General features: G+C 44.8%; 1 protein-coding gene across 3 annotated transcripts in view; it reads left to right on the top strand.

Annotated features, from left to right (window-relative positions):
- ATP10A (ATPase phospholipid transporting 10A (putative)) overlaps positions 1-13,854 on the top strand; it is a 126,606-nt gene extending 112,752 nt beyond the window's left edge. For all 3 annotated transcript variants that reach the window (XM_088667681.1, XM_088667679.1, XM_088667680.1), the window contains 5 exons: positions 3,753-3,953; positions 5,280-5,360; positions 6,522-6,626; positions 9,473-9,660; positions 12,350-13,854. In XM_088667681.1, coding sequence (XP_088523807.1) covers positions 3,753-3,953; positions 5,280-5,360; positions 6,522-6,626; positions 9,473-9,660; positions 12,350-13,043 — 1,269 coding nt within the window. In that variant the 3' untranslated portion in view covers positions 13,044-13,854. The remainder of the gene's footprint in view (positions 1-3,752; positions 3,954-5,279; positions 5,361-6,521; positions 6,627-9,472; positions 9,661-12,349) is intronic.
- Positions 13,855-18,604: the final 4,750 nt, after the last annotated feature.

The raw sequence follows: 18,604 nt of genomic DNA, 5'->3' as shown, positions 1-18,604 counted from the left end.
CAGCCAGAATGGATGATGGTCAGGAATGATGGGGATTGTAGTCCAGCTAATCTTGGAGGACCACAGGTTCCTCCATTCTATCCTAGAGCTTTCTAGGAGCAATTCACTTTACTGGTTCTGAACTACAGTCGCCGAAATGGCTTGGACCCAGGTATATGAGAGATGTGTTCAGTCGCACTCCATATAAGCAGCCCAAATGCTTGTGTTAAGCCAAACCATGGCTTAGCACAAATGAGCAAACATGCAGGCTCCCAGAAAGGAGATTTTGTCCTATGGTTTGCAGCTTGCGGTATGCATCGAGGGAGGTGAAACATGAGCCAAGATTTGGACTAGATCCAGACCATGGTTTAGCAAAGCAGCCAGAGTATCCTCTATAGGAGCCTGCACATTTCCTTGTTTTGTACTAAGCCATGGTTTGCCGTATTGTTAACACGAGAAGGAGGTGCCGCGTTGCTTGTGATGGTGAAGCCTTGAGAAGAACAATCTCTGCATCAGGCAGGGGAGGCAGTCAGACAGAGGAACTGTGACGCAGCATGTCTATCAAAAAAGAGGAAGGAGAAGGACAGATGGAGGAGGAAAGAGAGCTCAGGGTTTGGGGATTAGGATCTTGTAATGGGAAATGGGAAGGAGTTGGATTTCGAATTAGTCATGTGGCAGGTGGAGAGAGAAAGTGACAGACAGCATAGGAGCCAACGAATTCTCCCGACGCATCTCGGTGGGCAAGGGGATGTTGTGTACATACTGCAGGTATTTATCATCTGCAGGCCTTTCGGGGTAGTAAGTGTGCTCCCTTTCAGAAGCCCAGCTCCGTAGCATTCTGTGGAGCAGATGCCGTAGTTCCACATTCTCCCTTTATTTTAGGAGTTTTCATCTGGCAGCACTTGTTAAAATGCAGATGGCTGGCATTTACAGGAATAGCAGACCCTGCTGTGTGACAGGAATCACGTGCCGAAGAATCAAGTCTGTGTAAATTTGATAACAAGAATAAGACTTGCTACTTAGGGATAAGTTACGGAGCAGGGTTGGCAGGCTTGAGGCTTGCATAGATCTCCTCCTCAAGGTCCACCAGCCAGAATCATTCACAGTGTTGCAAGTTAGGGCAATATCCAATAACCCATCAGAATATAATAGTAAACAGTAAAATTAAATATTAGCAAATAATAATTAATAAAAAAAATTAAAAATTCCTTCCAGTAGCACCTTAGAGACCAACTACGTTTGTCATTGGTATGAGGTTTTGTGTGCATGCGCACTTCTTCAGAAAGCTCACACCAATGACAAACTTAGTTGGTCTCTAAGGTGCTACTGGAAGGAATTTTTTTTTTATTTTTTTTTTCAACTACTTCAGACCAACATGGCTACCTACCTGTAACTAATAATTAATCAGTTTACACTTGTCAGTTACAATAAAGAACTACAATATGATGAAATTCCTGGCCTCTGAGGTTGACCTTTAAAAGAACTGCTCTTAACATAATTCCTGGAATACTGGGGTCACCAAAAGCACTGAGCCTCCAGCAGATTGGGCTGACAAAATGATTTTGCAGGCTCTGTCTCAGGCTGTTTATCACCTGTATGAAGTCCTACAGCCCAGAGAGCAGGTACCTCCAAAATTTGCACACATTTGGATTTGAGGAAGAGAGGGGGGGAAACAATCATGCAGTTCAGTTTTGCATTTATTGTATGAGTTCCTGATACGGTTTGCTCAGAGGCTGCCTATAAATTAAACATAAAGCTTTCAGAATCGTCTTGTCCTGAAGATCCCTCAGAGAGCAATTCAAGTTTCAATAGTTCTTCTTCTTGTTGTTTTTAATGAGAATTCCTAAGGCAGAAAGGCTGAAACAAGTTTGTGTTGGAGTAGCATCTCTGAAGCCAACAGAACTACTCCAGAGAAAATTGTTAAGACGACTACACTAGTGGTATCTGACCAGGGCAGCCTTTATATTTCTTGCTTGTATGGCCCGCATTGTAAAAAATGGAAAGACGGCAGATGCACTCACAGAAATGCACATTCGAAATTATTTGTAATAAGCATCTCAGAATAATACAAGAGAAGAAGCATTTGTAGCAGCAGCAATCCCCCCCCCTTAGTGTGCCAAGCATCCAAACATTGGGCATCCAGGCTCCATCTAATCAATACCTCCGGGTATAGATCGGTATATAAATTCAGTAAATAAAACAACACTAAATAAATAATCCATAGAATTTCACCCTCAGCATGTTGGCGTTTAGGCATGTGATAAGCCATACAATATTCAGTACATTGATCCCAAGCTTGCTAAAGGGGCAGGGATGGCTGGCGTGGTCCTGATCCCCCTTTAAATGTGTGCAACAGAATGGGGGCTTGGGTTCTGAGTTTGCAACCGTTAGGAGTAGTTGTGTTTAGCTGCTCACTCTGAAATCACAAGCCGCCAGCCTCGTGAAAGATCAAAAGCCTGTTGCAGGGACCCGGAGAATAATAATAATAATAATAATAATAATAATAATAATAATAATAATAATAATTTATTATACCCCACCCATCTGGCTGGGCTTCCCAAGCCACTCTGGATGGCTTCCAACAGAATTATTAAAATACAATAATCTATTAAACATTAAAAGCTTCCCTAAACAGGGCTGCCTTCAGATGTCTTCTAAAAGTCTGGTAGTTGCTTTTCTCTTTGACATCTGATGGGAGGGCGTTCCACAGGGCGGGTGCCACCACCGAGAAGGCCCTCTGCCTGGTTCCCTGTAACCTCACATCTCGCAGTGAGGGAACCACCAGAAGGCCCTTGGTGCTGGACCTCAGTGTCCGGGCAGAATGGACAGAACGATGGGGGTAGAAATACAGGGCAACAATTCAAGTGTTATAGAGCAGGAGTTGGGGGGGGGGCTGTGGCCCTCTGGGTGTCATTGGATTCCATCTCTCATCAGCCCCAGCTAATATGGCCAATGGGCAGGGACAACTGGAGTTTTAGTCCTGCAATATCTGGAGGGCACCAGGTTTCAGACCCCTGACGTAGAAGGATTTGGGTTCAGATAAGACTTTATCTGCTTCCCAGTTTTCCTGCCCAGTTGATTCGGTGGGGTGAAGTGGAGAGTAGACACGAGTCTCAGAGGAAGCTTCCCACATGACCATTGCTGGAGGGAGAACAGATTCTAATAACTTTTGTGTCGTCTTTGAACTCAATTACCCAAAGCAACCACAAGGATATCTGAAACCAGGTCACAGTTGGCAGAGAACTGGACAGCCTTTGTGAGATTTGCATGGGACGTGAGCTTTGCACAACCCCATTGTCGGTCTCTGAACTTCTACACAACCCACGCATAGGCTGGTTTGGAGAAGCTGGGATGGAAGGAGGCGGGGTGGTTTTAAAGTGCCACTGTTTATTTTTATTTTATTTTATTGCAAATGTAGCAGAACTCTGTGTACTCTTTCCTAATCTAAATCCTTTTTCCATTTAGTTTCCTGAGACATCTGCATGCAGAGTTTCCACTTCACGGAGGGGGGGGGGGATGAGAAATATTTTTTTCTACCTATATGCATACAGTTTCTCTCCCTCCCTGAGTACAGGTTAAACCATTGTTAAGTTGGCTCTCTTCCTTTTGTTCAAAGAAAGTCCAGGCACAGGGATAGGGCCTCTTTTCTGGCAGCCCAAAAAAGAGAGTAACATATCCAAAAAGTTATAGAGTGATGTTATGCTTGCAAGTCCTGAAGGTTTCATATGGTTAATGTGTGTGTTTCCCCCCCCCTGTTTCTTTTCCTGCCAAAGATGTTTGTAGCTCTTCTCTTCTGGTTCCAGTTCTACTGCGGGTTTTCCGGGTCTTCGATGATAGATCAGTGGTACCTGATCTTCTTCAACTTGTTATTCTCATCCCTTCCCCAACTGATAGTTGGAGTGCTTGATAAAGACGTACCAGCAGATATCTTAATTGCTGTGCCTCAGCTCTACAAAAGTGGTCAGAACATGGAGGTAAGGGGTGGACTGGGGGACCCTTGCCTTTCCTCTGTGTCCCTAAGAAATCGCAGTGGGAGATTGAAACTGGCCGGTCGACATTCACTAAACCTTTAAGTCATAATAAGCATTGCTAAGGCAGTTTGAAAAATGGCTTGAGCTGTGTAAAGAGCACAAGCCTGTCAGAGTGTTCCTCTCTGTATAAAACACCGTGTGACATTTTCCCAAGAAAAGCTGTTCGGAGAATACAGGCAAGAGTGAAAGATCTCGTGGGTTCCTCTGAAGAGGAATCCTAAGGAGCCAGCCAGATTAGGTTGGGATCAGGATATTGTTTGTAGATTTCAAGAGCAGGAAAGCACAACCTAAAGGCAGGTGAAGAGTCATGAACGCCCCATTCCCCAGCCCCAATAACTATGAAACTTAATCTTTAAAGATAATGAGCTGAATCCCCTGAAATCTGGTTCCCATTGAAATCCATGGGGCTCATGGCTTGTCTTCTGGTTCACTTAGTCTGGATCTGGATCTGACACTTCCTTTGGCGAGTTGATATTGTTGTCAGTAACTGCAGTCTTGAACAAAAGTAGAGTCCTGTTCAGAAACCTGATGGTCAGGCGAGATCAGGAGGCAAGAGGTAAAAAATATAGCTTCAAAGGTTGTGCATTGTGGGAATATCTGGAGGGCTATGGATGGAAGTGAATATGTTCGAGCTCATCCCATGACAGGTTGGCTTGGAAAATAAGGTGAATCACTTCCAATAAGATTGGTAGGAGGAATTACGTCTGAGCCAATCAGACTTTCATCAGTCACCCAGCCTCCCCTAATCCCTCCTCCCACTTCCCTTTCAACCCTAGCCAGGGGGCAGAAAAGGCACAGCATGGCTCCATGTGTGGTGCAGCCACATGATTATCATGAAGACTCAATGCCTTTTCCTTCCCAAGGAGTACAGTAGCTCTTTGAGGGGAATGTTGGGCAGGTTGGAGGCTTGGTGTGGATAAGTTGTAGGAAGGAAAAGAGGCTTTTGGAGGTGGGGGCTGGTGAGCTAGGTAAGAGGGAAGGTGGATTTAAGGCTAGGTTGGGGGATAAACTCAGAATTTAATCTGAGGCAGAGAAGAATTGGAGATCTTGTAATGATCACTTTTTAACTGAAGCCCTCAGAGCTTGTTTGTGGACATGATCTCAGAGACTTTCACGGGCATCTCTAGATGGACTTGACTGGGACAGAAATCCACAACTTGAGCTGCTCTGTGCCTTTTTGCAGTTGATTTTTTAAAATAGAAAAATAATAGTACAAATTGTGTCTTATCAGATTCAAAGCTTTCGCTTTCCCCTTTTCCCCCATTGCAGGAGTACCAACCTCATATGTTTTGGATGAATATGATCGATGCTCTCTACCAAAGCCTGGTTTGCTTTTTCATCCCATACTTCGTAAGTTGCCAGTTGTAGACATGCTGAAGCTCTCTGTGTGTATTTGCTTGCCCCCTTCCTACCAGGTGCATTCACCATCACGTGCTGGGAGAGCACATTCTGCCTACATCCCTGGCTTCATTGCCTTCCCATGTGCTCAGAAGATGAACTTCTGCAGCAGGAAGTCTGCTCGACTTGTGGAGTTTAAAACTCTTGTTGCCAGCAAGAATACCCACTGAAAAGGGGTTCAGCAAGAGGGTTCTTTAAGTGTATGCCCAGAGACAGAATGTATGTGTGAATGTGGCAAATAACATGTTGTGAGTCATGACTTCGGTCGGGATTCTTATCAAGCACACCCTGGGTGGCAATCTCAGGCTCGCCTCTGTGTAGCATGTGAAATTGCCTTAAGCTTTTCTAATGTGCTGTCCTCTTAGTTTGCCGAATTAAGCAGACATAATAACAAAAGTGTTCACGGAAGAATGGAGACCATGGATGGACTGCCTATCAAAGTATCACCCATACATGAAGTCTCAGGAAGGATTTGAAATTTAAGCAGTGGGTTACTGAAAGAACTAACGATAGTGTCAGGGACTGGGCAGAGGAGGAGGAGGAGTGGTGGAGATTGTCTCCCCATCCTGACCCTTCGAGGGAGGAGGAAGAGGAAGACAGAGATTTACAACAGGGGTCTGAGGAAGGTCACAGCTGAGAGGCAGATGAGGGGAGAAGTTGGGAAATCATGGGAGAGCCAGAACAACACCTGGCTGACACATTGTCATTAGAAAGCATTCCAGACCCTCCATTTCCAAGAACCTGGCAAGCCTTAAAAGTAGGAGAGCAAAGAGCTCGAAGACAGAGGGCACTTAGTGGCACCCTTAGAGGAGATGAGGAAGATGACAAATGAGGAAGTGGGAGAGCGTCCTGACAGATAGTGAAGTTTAAATAATAAAAGCATAAGTGTGGTAAAACAGTTAATAATTTTTATTTTTAAAAATCAGGAAAGGGGGGGAGAAGAAACTTTGTTTTTTTTTAAAAAAATGGTATATGACGATAAACATTTGGGAATATTTTTGGAGATTTAATAAAATTAACATAGAATGAGCTTTTCAAATACACAGAGCATGTGTATTTGCTGGATGTTTTTTAAACAAGCAAATTTGTCTAATCCCCATTTTATGTTTTCAGACGTATTATGATTCAGATGTGGACATATTCTTCTGGGGAACTCCAATCACCACCATTGCTCTCTTCACCATAATATTGCATTTGGCTATTGAAACCAGAACCTGGGTAAGTTGCCTACCCAAGCACAGCATAGCAGTCTGCTCTCTTTGCCTTACCTGTCGCTCTTGCTGTGCATCTTAATAAAATAATGATAATAATGATAATAAACCTTTATTGTCACTACACCACCTGTATGCAGTGAAATTAAACGAGCCCCCCCCCCACACACACACACATACACTCAGTCTTGTTCGCACTCTTCCAGCATCTCTCTATTTAGCTGGTTTTCGTAGCAGTTCCAACAGAGAGCGGCTTGAGACTGCAGTGTGGCAGTTTTATATGTTCCATTTAAATAACACTGCATTGAATTTCCCCCTGACTAGAATGCTTTCTGTGCATTCACAAGAGGAGAGCAGGTCAGCTGCCAGGTTCATTCTTGGGGACTTTCTCCCTGACCTTGAACAAATATTTCTGCATCTCACACAGAACAGGCCCAGTTCAAACAGCTGGCTTATCCAACAGCCATCCTTTTGAGGCATTCAGTTTTGCAGACAAAAAGCATCTTCAGGTAGGGCCAGGAATGGCTTCTGCCAGAAACCCTGGAAAAAACCACTATCCAACAGGGGGAGGGGGTCTGAGTCAATGTAAGGTTGGTTGGTTGGTTTTTGTAAGATTTATACACCGCTTGTTTGTAAGGAAACCTCAAAGCGGTTTAAGAAAAGGATAAAACAACTAGCTAGCCCAGCCACGTGTTGCTGTGGCTCATCCCTGTGTTCCCCCCCCCTGTCCCGATCCATGACGTATCCAGCCCCCCCCCCCCGGCTCATCCCTGTGATTTCCCCCACAGAGCAATGGGAGCTCACTCCGTCACGGGGAATCAAACCGCCGACCTTCCGATCTGCAAGCCCAAGAGGCTCAGCACCTTCCTGATCAGAGAATCATAGAATTGGAAGGGAACTCAAGGGCCATCTAATCTGACCCCTTGCAATGATATCAGCAGGCAGGAAGTTCCAGAGTATGGGAGCCGCCATACTAAAGGATCCATTTCTTACAAATGCAGAAGAAGTATTAAGTGGTGCCTGTTAAAGGCATTCAAAGCAAACACAGGGTATGAACCGGTCCTAACTGAACTGGCTTTACGTATATACTAATAGTAACACCTTGAATTTGGCCTGGTAGCAAATCAGCAGCAAATCAGTCTGGGTCGTTGAGAAGAGGTGTTATATCCCGACCTGGTCCTGCCAGCTATTTTGCCGCAGCATTCTGCACTCGCTGCAGCTTCCAGGTCAAGGGAAGTAATTTAATCTTCTAGTAACCAATACTTCCTAATGACCACTGTCACCACTTCTTCATTTGCATTACACAGGCCAAATTGGTGGTTATAGCTCTCCTTTTACCCTTTTAAGGGCCGATCTCAAACATTTGAGTTTATTGAGCAACATCCAATCTGCTCCGGTTGTGCATATTTATGTTTGTATAAATGAAACAGAATTGTCCCAAACTTGGGAAGGAATGTTCTATTTATTATCATCAGATTGTGGTGGGGAATGGGGGAATAGACAGACAGGGAACCTCTGCTGTTCAGTGAGGAAAAATCTTTGTTGCTTGCTAGTATTTGCCTGGGCAAGCCTGAAGCAGCTGTCTAGGTTGTAGTATAAACTTGTCACCAGTATTCCTCCCCTCACACAAACACACCCTCTTGGGTCTTCTTTTACAGTTCGTTCCAATCTTATCTGTTCCTTCCTTCAGTTATTATTTTCCCTCTTCTGGGTCTAACTGCCTGTTCATTTTTGAGAGATAAGAACCTTCCAAATGGAGCAGTCATGAAACCCTCTTGCTGCGAGCCATTGGTTTCTAGGAACAAGTTTTGTGTGTTGGTGCTATTTATTCCATTTATGAATCGCTTCCCGTTAAAACATCCTGAAGCTATTTCAGTGCTACTGCAGCAGCTAAATTGCCAGGTAACATATTGCTGGCCATTGTACAGTGGCTTAACAAATGCCCTGCTTAACAAAATTTCCGCTTAACGAAAGGATTTTTCGAGCGGAGGTTGCCTCGCTAGACGAATTCGTTTTATGAAAAATTCGTCTAGCGAATTGCGGTTTCCCATAGGAATGCATTGAAATTCAATTAATGCGTTCCTATGGGCAAAAAAAAATTCGGAACAAATTCAATGCATTCCTATGGGATTCGCTAGACGAATTTTTCGTTATAAGAAAAGACCTGTGGAACGAATTAAATTCGTCTAGTGAGGCACCACTGTATATCGTTTACAATCTGCAGTGATACACATTACAGTCAAACCTCGGTTCCCCAAGGCCTCCATTGTCATACGTTTTGGCTCCCGAACGTCAAAAAAACCGGACGTAAATGCTTCCATTTTCGAACGTTTTTTGGAACCTGAACGTGTGACGCGGCTTCCACTAAGTGCAAGAAGCTCTTGCAACCAATGGGAAGCCGTGCCTTGGTTTTCAAACATTTCGGAAGCCATGAAGGAAACGAATCACAATCCATGGCTTAGTGTTGCATTCAGAGCAGGAATTCTGGTTTGTTTGTTTCATTCCAGCAAACCATGATCAGATATAATGCTAAGCCAGGGTGTGTTCCCTCTAAGTCAGGCATAGGCAAACTCGGCCCTCCAGATGTTTTGGGACTGCAACTCCCATCATCTCTGACCACTGGTCCTGTTAGCTAGGGATGATGGAAGTTGCAGTCCCAAAACATCTGGAGGGCCGAGTTTGCCTATGCCTGCTTAAGTGCAAGCCAGGAGGAGAGGAGCAGACACAATTTCTCTGTGTACAGCAAACCATGGTTTATCATGACATGTGAGCGCAGCCATTGTGAAAATCCTTTGCCATGTTGTTCGGCGTTCCGGAATTGCACATTAATTTTGAGGATGTTTTTCTTTTTAGACTTGGCTGCATTTGTCGTCTTGTGTCTTCAGCGTTGTTTTGTTCTTCATTGTTGCTCTCCTTTACAACGCGTCTTGCCCAATATGTTACCCTCCATCCAATCCCTACTGGACCATGGAAAAGCTGATGGGAGATCCTATGTTTTATCTGACTTGCCTCATAACACCTACTGTTGCTTTGCTTCCGAGGTAAAGTATTTTTTCCCTTCTTCTTCTCCTTCTTCTGTATATTTGTTAGTGGACAGACCTCGTTTTCATTCTTTTGTGAAGATATTGCTAAGCTGCAGGCATGTGCATATGCAGAAATAATCAAAATGTGTCCTAGAGCTGTCAAACCCAAACGAATCAATGGTTTTGTTTTGCTTTTAGCCGTTGGCCATAACAAATATATGAAATGAATATCAAATAGATCACAGCAAAGCAGAGTTGTGAACAGATAAATTAAAACCCTACCTAAATTCACATAACAAAAGACACTATGCGTAAATATGTTTTAAAGAGATGTGTGCAGATTCTTATGTACAGTGGTACCTTGGTTCTCGAACTTAATCCGTTCCAGGAGTCCATTTGACTCCCAAAACGGTTCGAAAACCAAGTTGTGACTTCCGATTGGCTGCAGGAGCTTCATGCACTCAAGCGGAAGCTGCTTCGGATATTCGGCTTCCAAAAAAATTCGCAAACCGGAACACTTACTTTTTGCAGTGTTTGGGAGCCGATTTGTTCGACAACTAAGCCATTCGAGAACCAAGGCACCACTGTATAATAGAAATGAACTCTGGGGAGAGATTGGGTCATGCCCACTGACTCCACCCTTATCCTCCACACAGGAACCTATGCTCCCTTAATATGACATGTTTGCACAATAAAATATCAACCTTAGGCCCTGTCCATTTTGTATCCTCCATTTTTGCAGGATACAGATTTCATACGGGGAGCCTACACACTTTAAGATTCCTGTGCAAATAGGACCTTTTAACACCTGGAGGTCCAGTGGCTGTGATCCTGATGTTCCATGCATACATAGTCATCTGTGCAGGACCACAGTCAAATAGTAACCCCCTCCAAAACGAACCATATTGATGCCCTTATTGAAAGGAATGCAAACAGCATCTGAGACCAAATTGCAGAACCCTTTCTTCTTCTTTTTAAAAAGCCTGCTCTCTTGCCAGTCAGCTGTTTGACTGAGAAGGGGAGCAGATGAGGGTCACAGCACTTAGTAGTGAACACGGTCTACCAAGCTGGACAAATGCACACCAGAACCTGCTTCTCTGCATGTGATTGGGGCATATTTGTTTAAAAGTCTGACAGATTTGCATTGCACAAACGATGAAGCGATCAACAATGAATTGAAAGTGGAGACAATAGATGTACCTCTTTATCTGTTTGCTTTGTAACACAAAAAAACCTTAATAAAACTAATTTTTAAAATAAATAAAAAAACCACCCTCAGTGGCCAATTTAATGTCTCCACTGTTTTTTCTCAAGATAATAATAATAATAATAATAATAATAATAATAATAATAATAATAATAATAATATAAAACTTCAAACATTAAAAACTTCCCTATACAGGGCTGCCTTCAGATGTCTTCTAAAAGTCAGATAGTTGTTTTTTTCCTTGACATGTAGAATCATAGAATCATAGAGTTGGAAGAGACCACAAGGGCCATCCAGTCCAACCCCCTGCCAAGCAGGAAGCACCATCAAAGCATTCTTGACATATGCCTGTCAAGCCTCTGCTTAAAGACCTCCAAAGAAGGAGACTCCACCACACTCCTTGGTAGCAAATTCCACTGCCGAACAGCTCTTACTGTCAGGAAGTTCTTCCTAATGTTTAGGTGGAATCTTCTTTCTTGTAGTTTGAATCCATTGCTCCATGTCCGCTTCTCTGGAGCAGCAGAAAACAATCTTTCTCCCTCCTCTATATGACATCCTTTTATATATTTGAACATGGCTATCATATCACCCCTTAACCTTATCTTCTCCAGGCTAAACATACCCAGTTCCCTAAGCCGTTCCTCATAAGGCATCGTTTCCAGGGGAGGGCATTCCATAGGGCAGGCACCACTACCGAGAAGGCCCTCTGCCTGGTTCTCTGTAACCTCACTTCTCACAGTGAGGGAACTGCCAGAAGGCCCTCGGAGCTGGTCCTCATTGTCCGGGCTGAACGATGGGGGTGGACACGCTCCTTCAGGAATACTGGACTGAGGCCATTTAGGGCTTTAAAGGTCAGCACCAACACTTTGAATTGTGCTCGGAAACGTACTGGGAGCCAAGGTAGGTCTTTCAGGACTGGTGTAATATGGTCTTGGCGGCCACTCCCAGTCACCAGTCTGGCTGCCGCATTCTGGATTAACTGCAGTTTGCGGGTCACCTTCAAAGGTAGCCCCACGTAGAGCGCATTGCAGTAGTCCAAGCGGGAGATAACTAGAGCATGCACCACTCTGGCGAGACAGCCTGCAGGCAGGTAGGGTATCAGCCTGCGTACCAGGTGGAGCTGATAGACACCTGCCCTGAACACAGAATTAACCTACACCTCCATGGACAGCTGTGAGTCCAAAATGACTCCCAGGCTGCACACCTGGTCTTTCAGGGGCACAGTTACCCCATTCAGGACCAGGGAGTGCATTGAAAAGTGCCCAGCCATCTCTCCCTAGTATTATGATGACTGAGGGTGGGAACACCGGAAGGGAGGAAGGGTCTCGACTTCTCCATTCTCTCAAAGGGAAAACCTTTCCTCAAATGGCATTCTAGCCGATCATCCCACCAGCACTGTTCAGACAAAGTATACTTGGGACAGTGTTCTTTTGGTACATTTTCTTTTCTCGGTTCTTTGATTTATTTTTTCATGTGTGGCCCTTTTCGTCTCCCTGGCAGGTTCCTGTACAGGACGCTTCAAGGGACGGTGTTCCCCACCCAGCTTCAGCTTGGCCGCCAGTTGTCCAAGATGCCCCCAGATGCTCGCAACCAGTTTTTAAGCAGATGGCACACCAAGAAGGAGGCTGGTCCCCACAAATACACCTGCGCTCCTTACTCTCCTGAAACCCCGCATTTCCTCGTCGGCGACTCTTTAAAAGCCTGTAGCCAAAACAGTCCCTCCAGGTTATCTCAGCAAGGGAAAGAACAGGCTAAACAACCAAAGACCATGCCCACCACAGGGTTAAACCCTCCTGCTCCCCCTCTTGGTGCTCAGCTATATGAAGGGGACGGGTGTTTTCTGTCGGCTCGCGGTCGAGAGGAAGCACCTTTGGGTTTTCACAAAGGCACTTCAGAGCTGGAGCCGAACTTAGTAGATGAGACGTTCCAATGGAACTCAACAGCAGACCAGGCAGACTTCGGCTTGTTGAACTGGATCACATCAACTTCATTGTTCAATGGCATTGAAAGAGAACTGCCCTGGTTATCCAGCAGTTTACAAAATGGAAGGTGGGACAATGCAGCTCCTGGTGGCTGCGGTTCTCAGGACCTCAAAGGCTCGGCGGAGCAGGCCTCATCCTGTTTCCAGGAAGAAGGGGGGAAAGCTTCCAGTGGCTGCTTCCATACAGAACCTCTTGAGTCCACTTGTTTATGACATAGGCATTTTAGCGCATACGGTCGTACCTTGGAAGTCGAACGGAATCCATTCCAGAAGTCTGTTCAACTCCCAAAATGTTCAGAAACCAAAACACGGCCTCTGATTGGCTGCAAGAAGCTCCTGCAGCCAATCAGAAGCCGCAAAAGCAGTGTTGGACATTCAGGTTCCAACAAGTGTTCACAAACCGGAACACTCACTTCCGGGTTTGCGGCGTTCAGGAGCCAAAACGTCTGAGTACCAAGGCGTTCAGGATCCAAGGTACGACTGTGTTTTCTATTTGCACAAGAGTATAGTATTGCTCTGTTTCCAATGCTGGAACAGAAAGTCAAGGTACATAGTTTTATTTTGAAAGGATGTTTAAGCACAACATGTTGAAAAGAAGAGCTTTATATACAAAGGAAAAAAATCCATATATGTATTTATTTTTCATCTCATTTTATACAAATGCAATATGTTTTTTAGTTTTTATTTGCTTCTCTTCTGTTACGGGCTCCTGTTATGTACGAGGTGGCAGCTGTTGGATTTCTAGTGGCCACCATTGGTTCAGCCATCCGGGGCAGGGGAAATCCTACACAATTAAGCATCCCCCATCAGGTTTCTTTGGAGAAGGGAGGTCTGCATGGAACCAAAGAGCTAGGAAATCCATCAGAAACAAAGCCCCCGTATGTACGATGCTACACTGCCAAGGACATAGCAATATTGAAAATTTACAGGTGTGGCCCTCCTTCCTCAATTTTTTAAATATTTCAACCATAACAGTTTGTGTATTGCGAGAAAATAAGAAATAAATGAAGATCTATATGGCAAAGATGTTATCCTCTCTTCCGTCGGCGAAGGTACAGTTCTTCGTTTAAAGTCTGGGCCATTTGCAATGAATCCTAGAATCATGGAACCGTAGAGTTGGAAGGGACCACAAGGGTCATCTATTCCAACCCTCTGAAATGCAAGAATCTTTTGCTGAACGTGGGGCTCGAACCCACAATCCTGAGTTCAGAGTCTCATGCTCTACCAACTATGACCCTTGAAAGAAGATATAATATGCTAGGGAAATTGTGAGGCATGTGCTAGAGGTACATAAATACATACATTTCATAGTTAAATACCAGCTCAAGACTGCTTACAACATGAAAAAAAATTACATAATATAACAAAAATAGTAATAAACAATAAGAAGTACACAACCAAATTGAACTATTTCTGCATTAAATTTAAAATAAAGATACCAATAAAGTTGTAAAATATACAAAAAATGATAGCAGCAGCATCCACACCCAACTGTGGTGATGTCAGCTGAAGGGTGGAGGTTCAGGGTTTAATCCTGCACGGAGTGTGTCAAAGTTGGCCCACAGGTGGGGGGGAGATAAATATCTGCCCTCCCCCAAAACTAAAAGGTCCCCCAGCCCTGACTAAGGTAAAAAGGTAAAGGATTCCTAGACTGTTATGTCCAGTCAAGGGCAACTATGGGGTTGTGGCGCTCTTCTCGCTTTCAGGCTGAGGGAGCCGGCGTTTGTCCATAGACAGCTTTCTGGGTCATGTGGCCAGCATGACTAAACCATTTCTATCACAACTAAACACCATGAGAGAAACCAGAGCACATGGAAGCACCATTTATCTTCCCGCCTCAGTGGTACCTATTTATCTACTAGCACTGGCGTGCTTTTGAACTTCTAGGTTGGCAGAAGGTGGGACAAAGCAATGGGAGCTCACCCCGTCACAGGGATTCGAACCACTGACCTTCTGATCAACATGCCCAAGAGGCTCAGTGGTTTAGACCACAGCACCACCTGACTTAACAGGGAGTGGAACCCCATACTGAGCAGCCTAAACATCTATCTGGGTGGATTTCCCACCCACCAACAGCCCCTCCATCTTGCTAGGACTGAGCTTTCAGTTATTGGCACTTATCCAGTCAATTACTGCTCCCTGACACCAGTTCAGCACTTCCAGTGTCTCACCTAATAGAGATGTAAATGAGAAGCAGATTTGGATGTCATTGGCATACTGATGGCACCTCCTCGCTCCAGCTCCCGAGATGACCTCACTCAGCAGCTTCAGATCAAGTTTCAGTGATGAAAATGAATTCAGGTCCTGTCTTATCTTGGGTGCATGGTTATTATTTTGTTTTTATCCTATCATGTTTGAGGGCTGAGAGTGAGTAAAGGTATTTTAAGGAGGGAAACACAGTAAAACAGACCACTGAATGAAAATAAATAAGTGATATAGCATAAAAGACTGGCATACAATATTATTTGTCTGATTTGGCAGAGAGACCTTAACAGTCTGATCCTATGTGTGCTTACTCATAAGTGAGGTAAAGGGTAAAGGGACCCCTGACCATGGACTGGTCGTGACCGACTCGGGTTGCGGCGCTCATCTCACTCTATTGGCCGAGGGAGCTGGCGTACAGCTTCCAGGTCATGTGGCCAGCATGACAAAGCCGCTTCTGGCGAACCAGAGCAGCGCACGGAAACGCCGTTTACCTTCCCGCCGGAGCGGTACCTGTTTATCTACTTGCACTTTGAGGTGCTTTTGAACTGCTAGGTTGGCAGGAGCTGGGACCGAGCAATGGGAGCTCACCCCATCGCGGGGATTCGAACCGCCGACCTTCTGATCAGCAAGCCCTAGGCCCTGTGGTTTAACCCACAGCGCCACCCGCGTCCCATTTATAAGTAAGTGCCACTATATCCAGTGGGGCTTACTCCTAAGTATGCACGCATAGGACTACATCCTTGGTGATTCAGAAGTGCTATGGTGTAGATTCTCCATAGTATCAGTGAGGAACTGGAGACAGTTCAGAATTTTTCCAGAATTGAAAGAGGTCATGTTGCAGCTTTAGAAGAACTCGGTGATTTGGAAATAAACACTTCAAAGGAGATCTCAAGCCTGTTGAGGACATTTGTTGTCAGGTTTTGGTTTCATCCGGAACATTTCTTGTTGTTGGGCTGTAACTTCTACCAGCTCCCACTGGGTCAGATCTTAGCGCCATGAAAAGTCGTGGCAAAATTCCCACAGATGTCTTTAAGGATTGCTCATGTCGTTTAGGATTGCACATTCGACATGAGGTGGCAGGATGTGCTCTGACAAGCCATGTGGGCTCTGCAGCCTCAAGGGCTTGGTTCAGTGCCAGAGTATTCTGCAACTCTTCCACTCAAGTTAGCTATCAAGCTGGGCTCTAGAATTAATATTGTTCCTGGGTTGAACAACATGCAGCCATGGAGATAAACTGCCAGAATCATTAAAAAAAGAGAGCCCATTTTCTTCTTCAAATCATAGAATTGTAGCGTTGGAAGGGACCTCAAAGGGCTGGGACAACCCAGTCAGATGTGTGGGGTACAAATAATAAAATCATGATTGTCTAGTCCAAACCCTGTCATGCAGGAATCAAAACCCCTTTTTGGCCCTTGTCATCTTGCAACATATTCATTGGAATAATGCAACCTCTTCCATCCATTTCCAGTATAGGTTAACTGATGCCTAAGGTAGGACTGGTGGTAGCTGCAATGCAGCAACATATGACAAGCCACAGGTTCCCCATCCCTGCTCTCCCTAATAGGCTTTATACAGATATTCGTAGCCTGGGGACTGGGCTTCCTATGGAACTGCGCTTTCTCTCTTTTTTGACATATGTAAACTCTTCTTAAAAGAACTGAGCTCAGGTCCAGGAAGTGCTTCCTATTTCCAGCAGAAACTGACTGTGCAAGGGTGCTGATTGGCTAGCCCCCCATGGCAATAATAAAGCTATTCCCTCTCCCTAGCCTACCCTCAGGTTTTTCAAATTAACATAATTGATTGATTATTATTTTTATAAAAGTATCTGGTGACAATTTGATAAACAAGCTAGGTGCCTGAATATATATAATACCCAAAGCCAGCCTGAATAGAGGCATAATTCCATGCTGGATCTGAATTTCAATCTGAGGAAATGTGTCAATACAGAAGAAAAAGTTGCCAGAAAGCTGAGCTTGGAGACCCTCCAAGTGTCCCTATTTTCCAGGGGCAGTCCCAGATTTACAGAAGCCATCCCGGTTTCTGATTTGATCCCAGAATGTCCCGCTTTTCCTTAGGACGTTCCTATTTTCATCAGAGAAATGTTGGAGGGTATGGAGTTATGCGACCCATGAGCCAAGGATATAAGTAACTATACAACCTTTAGAAGACATCTGAAGGCAGCCCTGTAAAAGGAAGGTTGTTTAATGTTTAATGTTGTATTATGTCTTCATACATGTTGGAAGCTGCCCAAATTATTATTATTATTATTAGTATTAGTATTATTATTATTGAATAGGATGTCCCGATTTTCATCGGAGAGATGTTGGAGGGAATGAGTTTGTCCCCACAAACACAGCACAAACACACCAATTCATATGTCCATAGTTTCTATCATGATCTTTATCATGAGATTTACAAGTTAATTCCCAGCAGTGAAATCCTGCCTTACTGTTTGAGTATGAACGGATGAAACGGGTAAAGTCAGCAAAAGCTGCTTCCCTCCCTCCCTCCCTCCCATCCACCCACCCACCTTGCTCATATTCTTGCCTGTTTCTAGGCTTTTAAATCCTCTGGCTTAATCATGGTTTATCGCTCTAATTTTCCTCCCACACGTCCCCAACCGCAGTCCCACTGGTTGAAAATCTATTAGGTAACTGAATTGTCTGCTCTTCAAGTCACTATTGGAAATGTAGCGCTGATGTGCAATAGGCAGTGGGGATTTTAGCTTAATTAAAAATGATTCCAACAGTCACCAGCACTTTTACACGAGACTGATTAAGGTTTTGGTGGTCATCAATATGAGTCCTATTCTTAGCGCATGGCAGATTTTTTTAAAGTCTCACAGTATTTGCTGGGGGGGGGGGGGCTTGGCCGAGTATTTCTTAACCATTTGCCCAGCAGTCCTATCCATTACCCAAAATGAGATGTTCCAAAATACCACCTCCATCGTTCTGCCTGGACACTGAGGTCCAGCACCGAGGGCCTTCTGGCGGTTCCCTCATTGCGAGAAGCTAAGTTGCAGGGAACCAGGCAGAGGGCCTTCTCGGTAGTGGTGCCCGCCCTGTGGAACGCCCTCCCAGCAGATGTCAAGGCAATAAGTAACTACTGTATTTTACTTTTAGAAGACATCTGAAGGCAGCCCTGTTTAGGGAGGCTTTTAATGTTTAATAGATCACTATGTTTTATTTTTCTGTTGGAAGCCGCACAGAGTGGCTGGGGAAACCCAGCCAGATGGGCGGGGTATAAATAATAAATTAAAAATAATAATAGGTAAAGGTAAAGGGCCCCTGGCCATCAGGTCTAGTCGTGTCCGACTCTGGGGTTGCGGCGCTCATGTCGCTCTATAGGCCGAGGGAGCCAGCGTCTGTCCGCAGACAGCTTCCGGGTCATGTGGCCAGCATGACAAAGCTGCTTCTGGCGAACCAGAGCAGCGCACGGAAACACTGTTTACCTTCCCGCCGGAGCGGTCCCTATTTATCTACTTGCACTTTGATGTGCTTTCGAACTGCTAGGTGGGCAGGAGCTGGGACCGAGCAACAGGAGCTCACCCCATTGCAGGGATTTGAACC

The sequence above is a fragment of the Zootoca vivipara genome, chromosome 4 (genome assembly GCF_965207765.1).
Source record: "Zootoca vivipara chromosome 4, rZooViv2.hap1.1, whole genome shotgun sequence".
NCBI classification, from domain to species: Eukaryota; Metazoa; Chordata; class Lepidosauria; order Squamata; family Lacertidae; genus Zootoca; species Zootoca vivipara.
The sequence above is the reverse complement of the archived record's forward strand: the minus strand, read 5'-3'. Positions and strand labels throughout refer to the sequence as shown.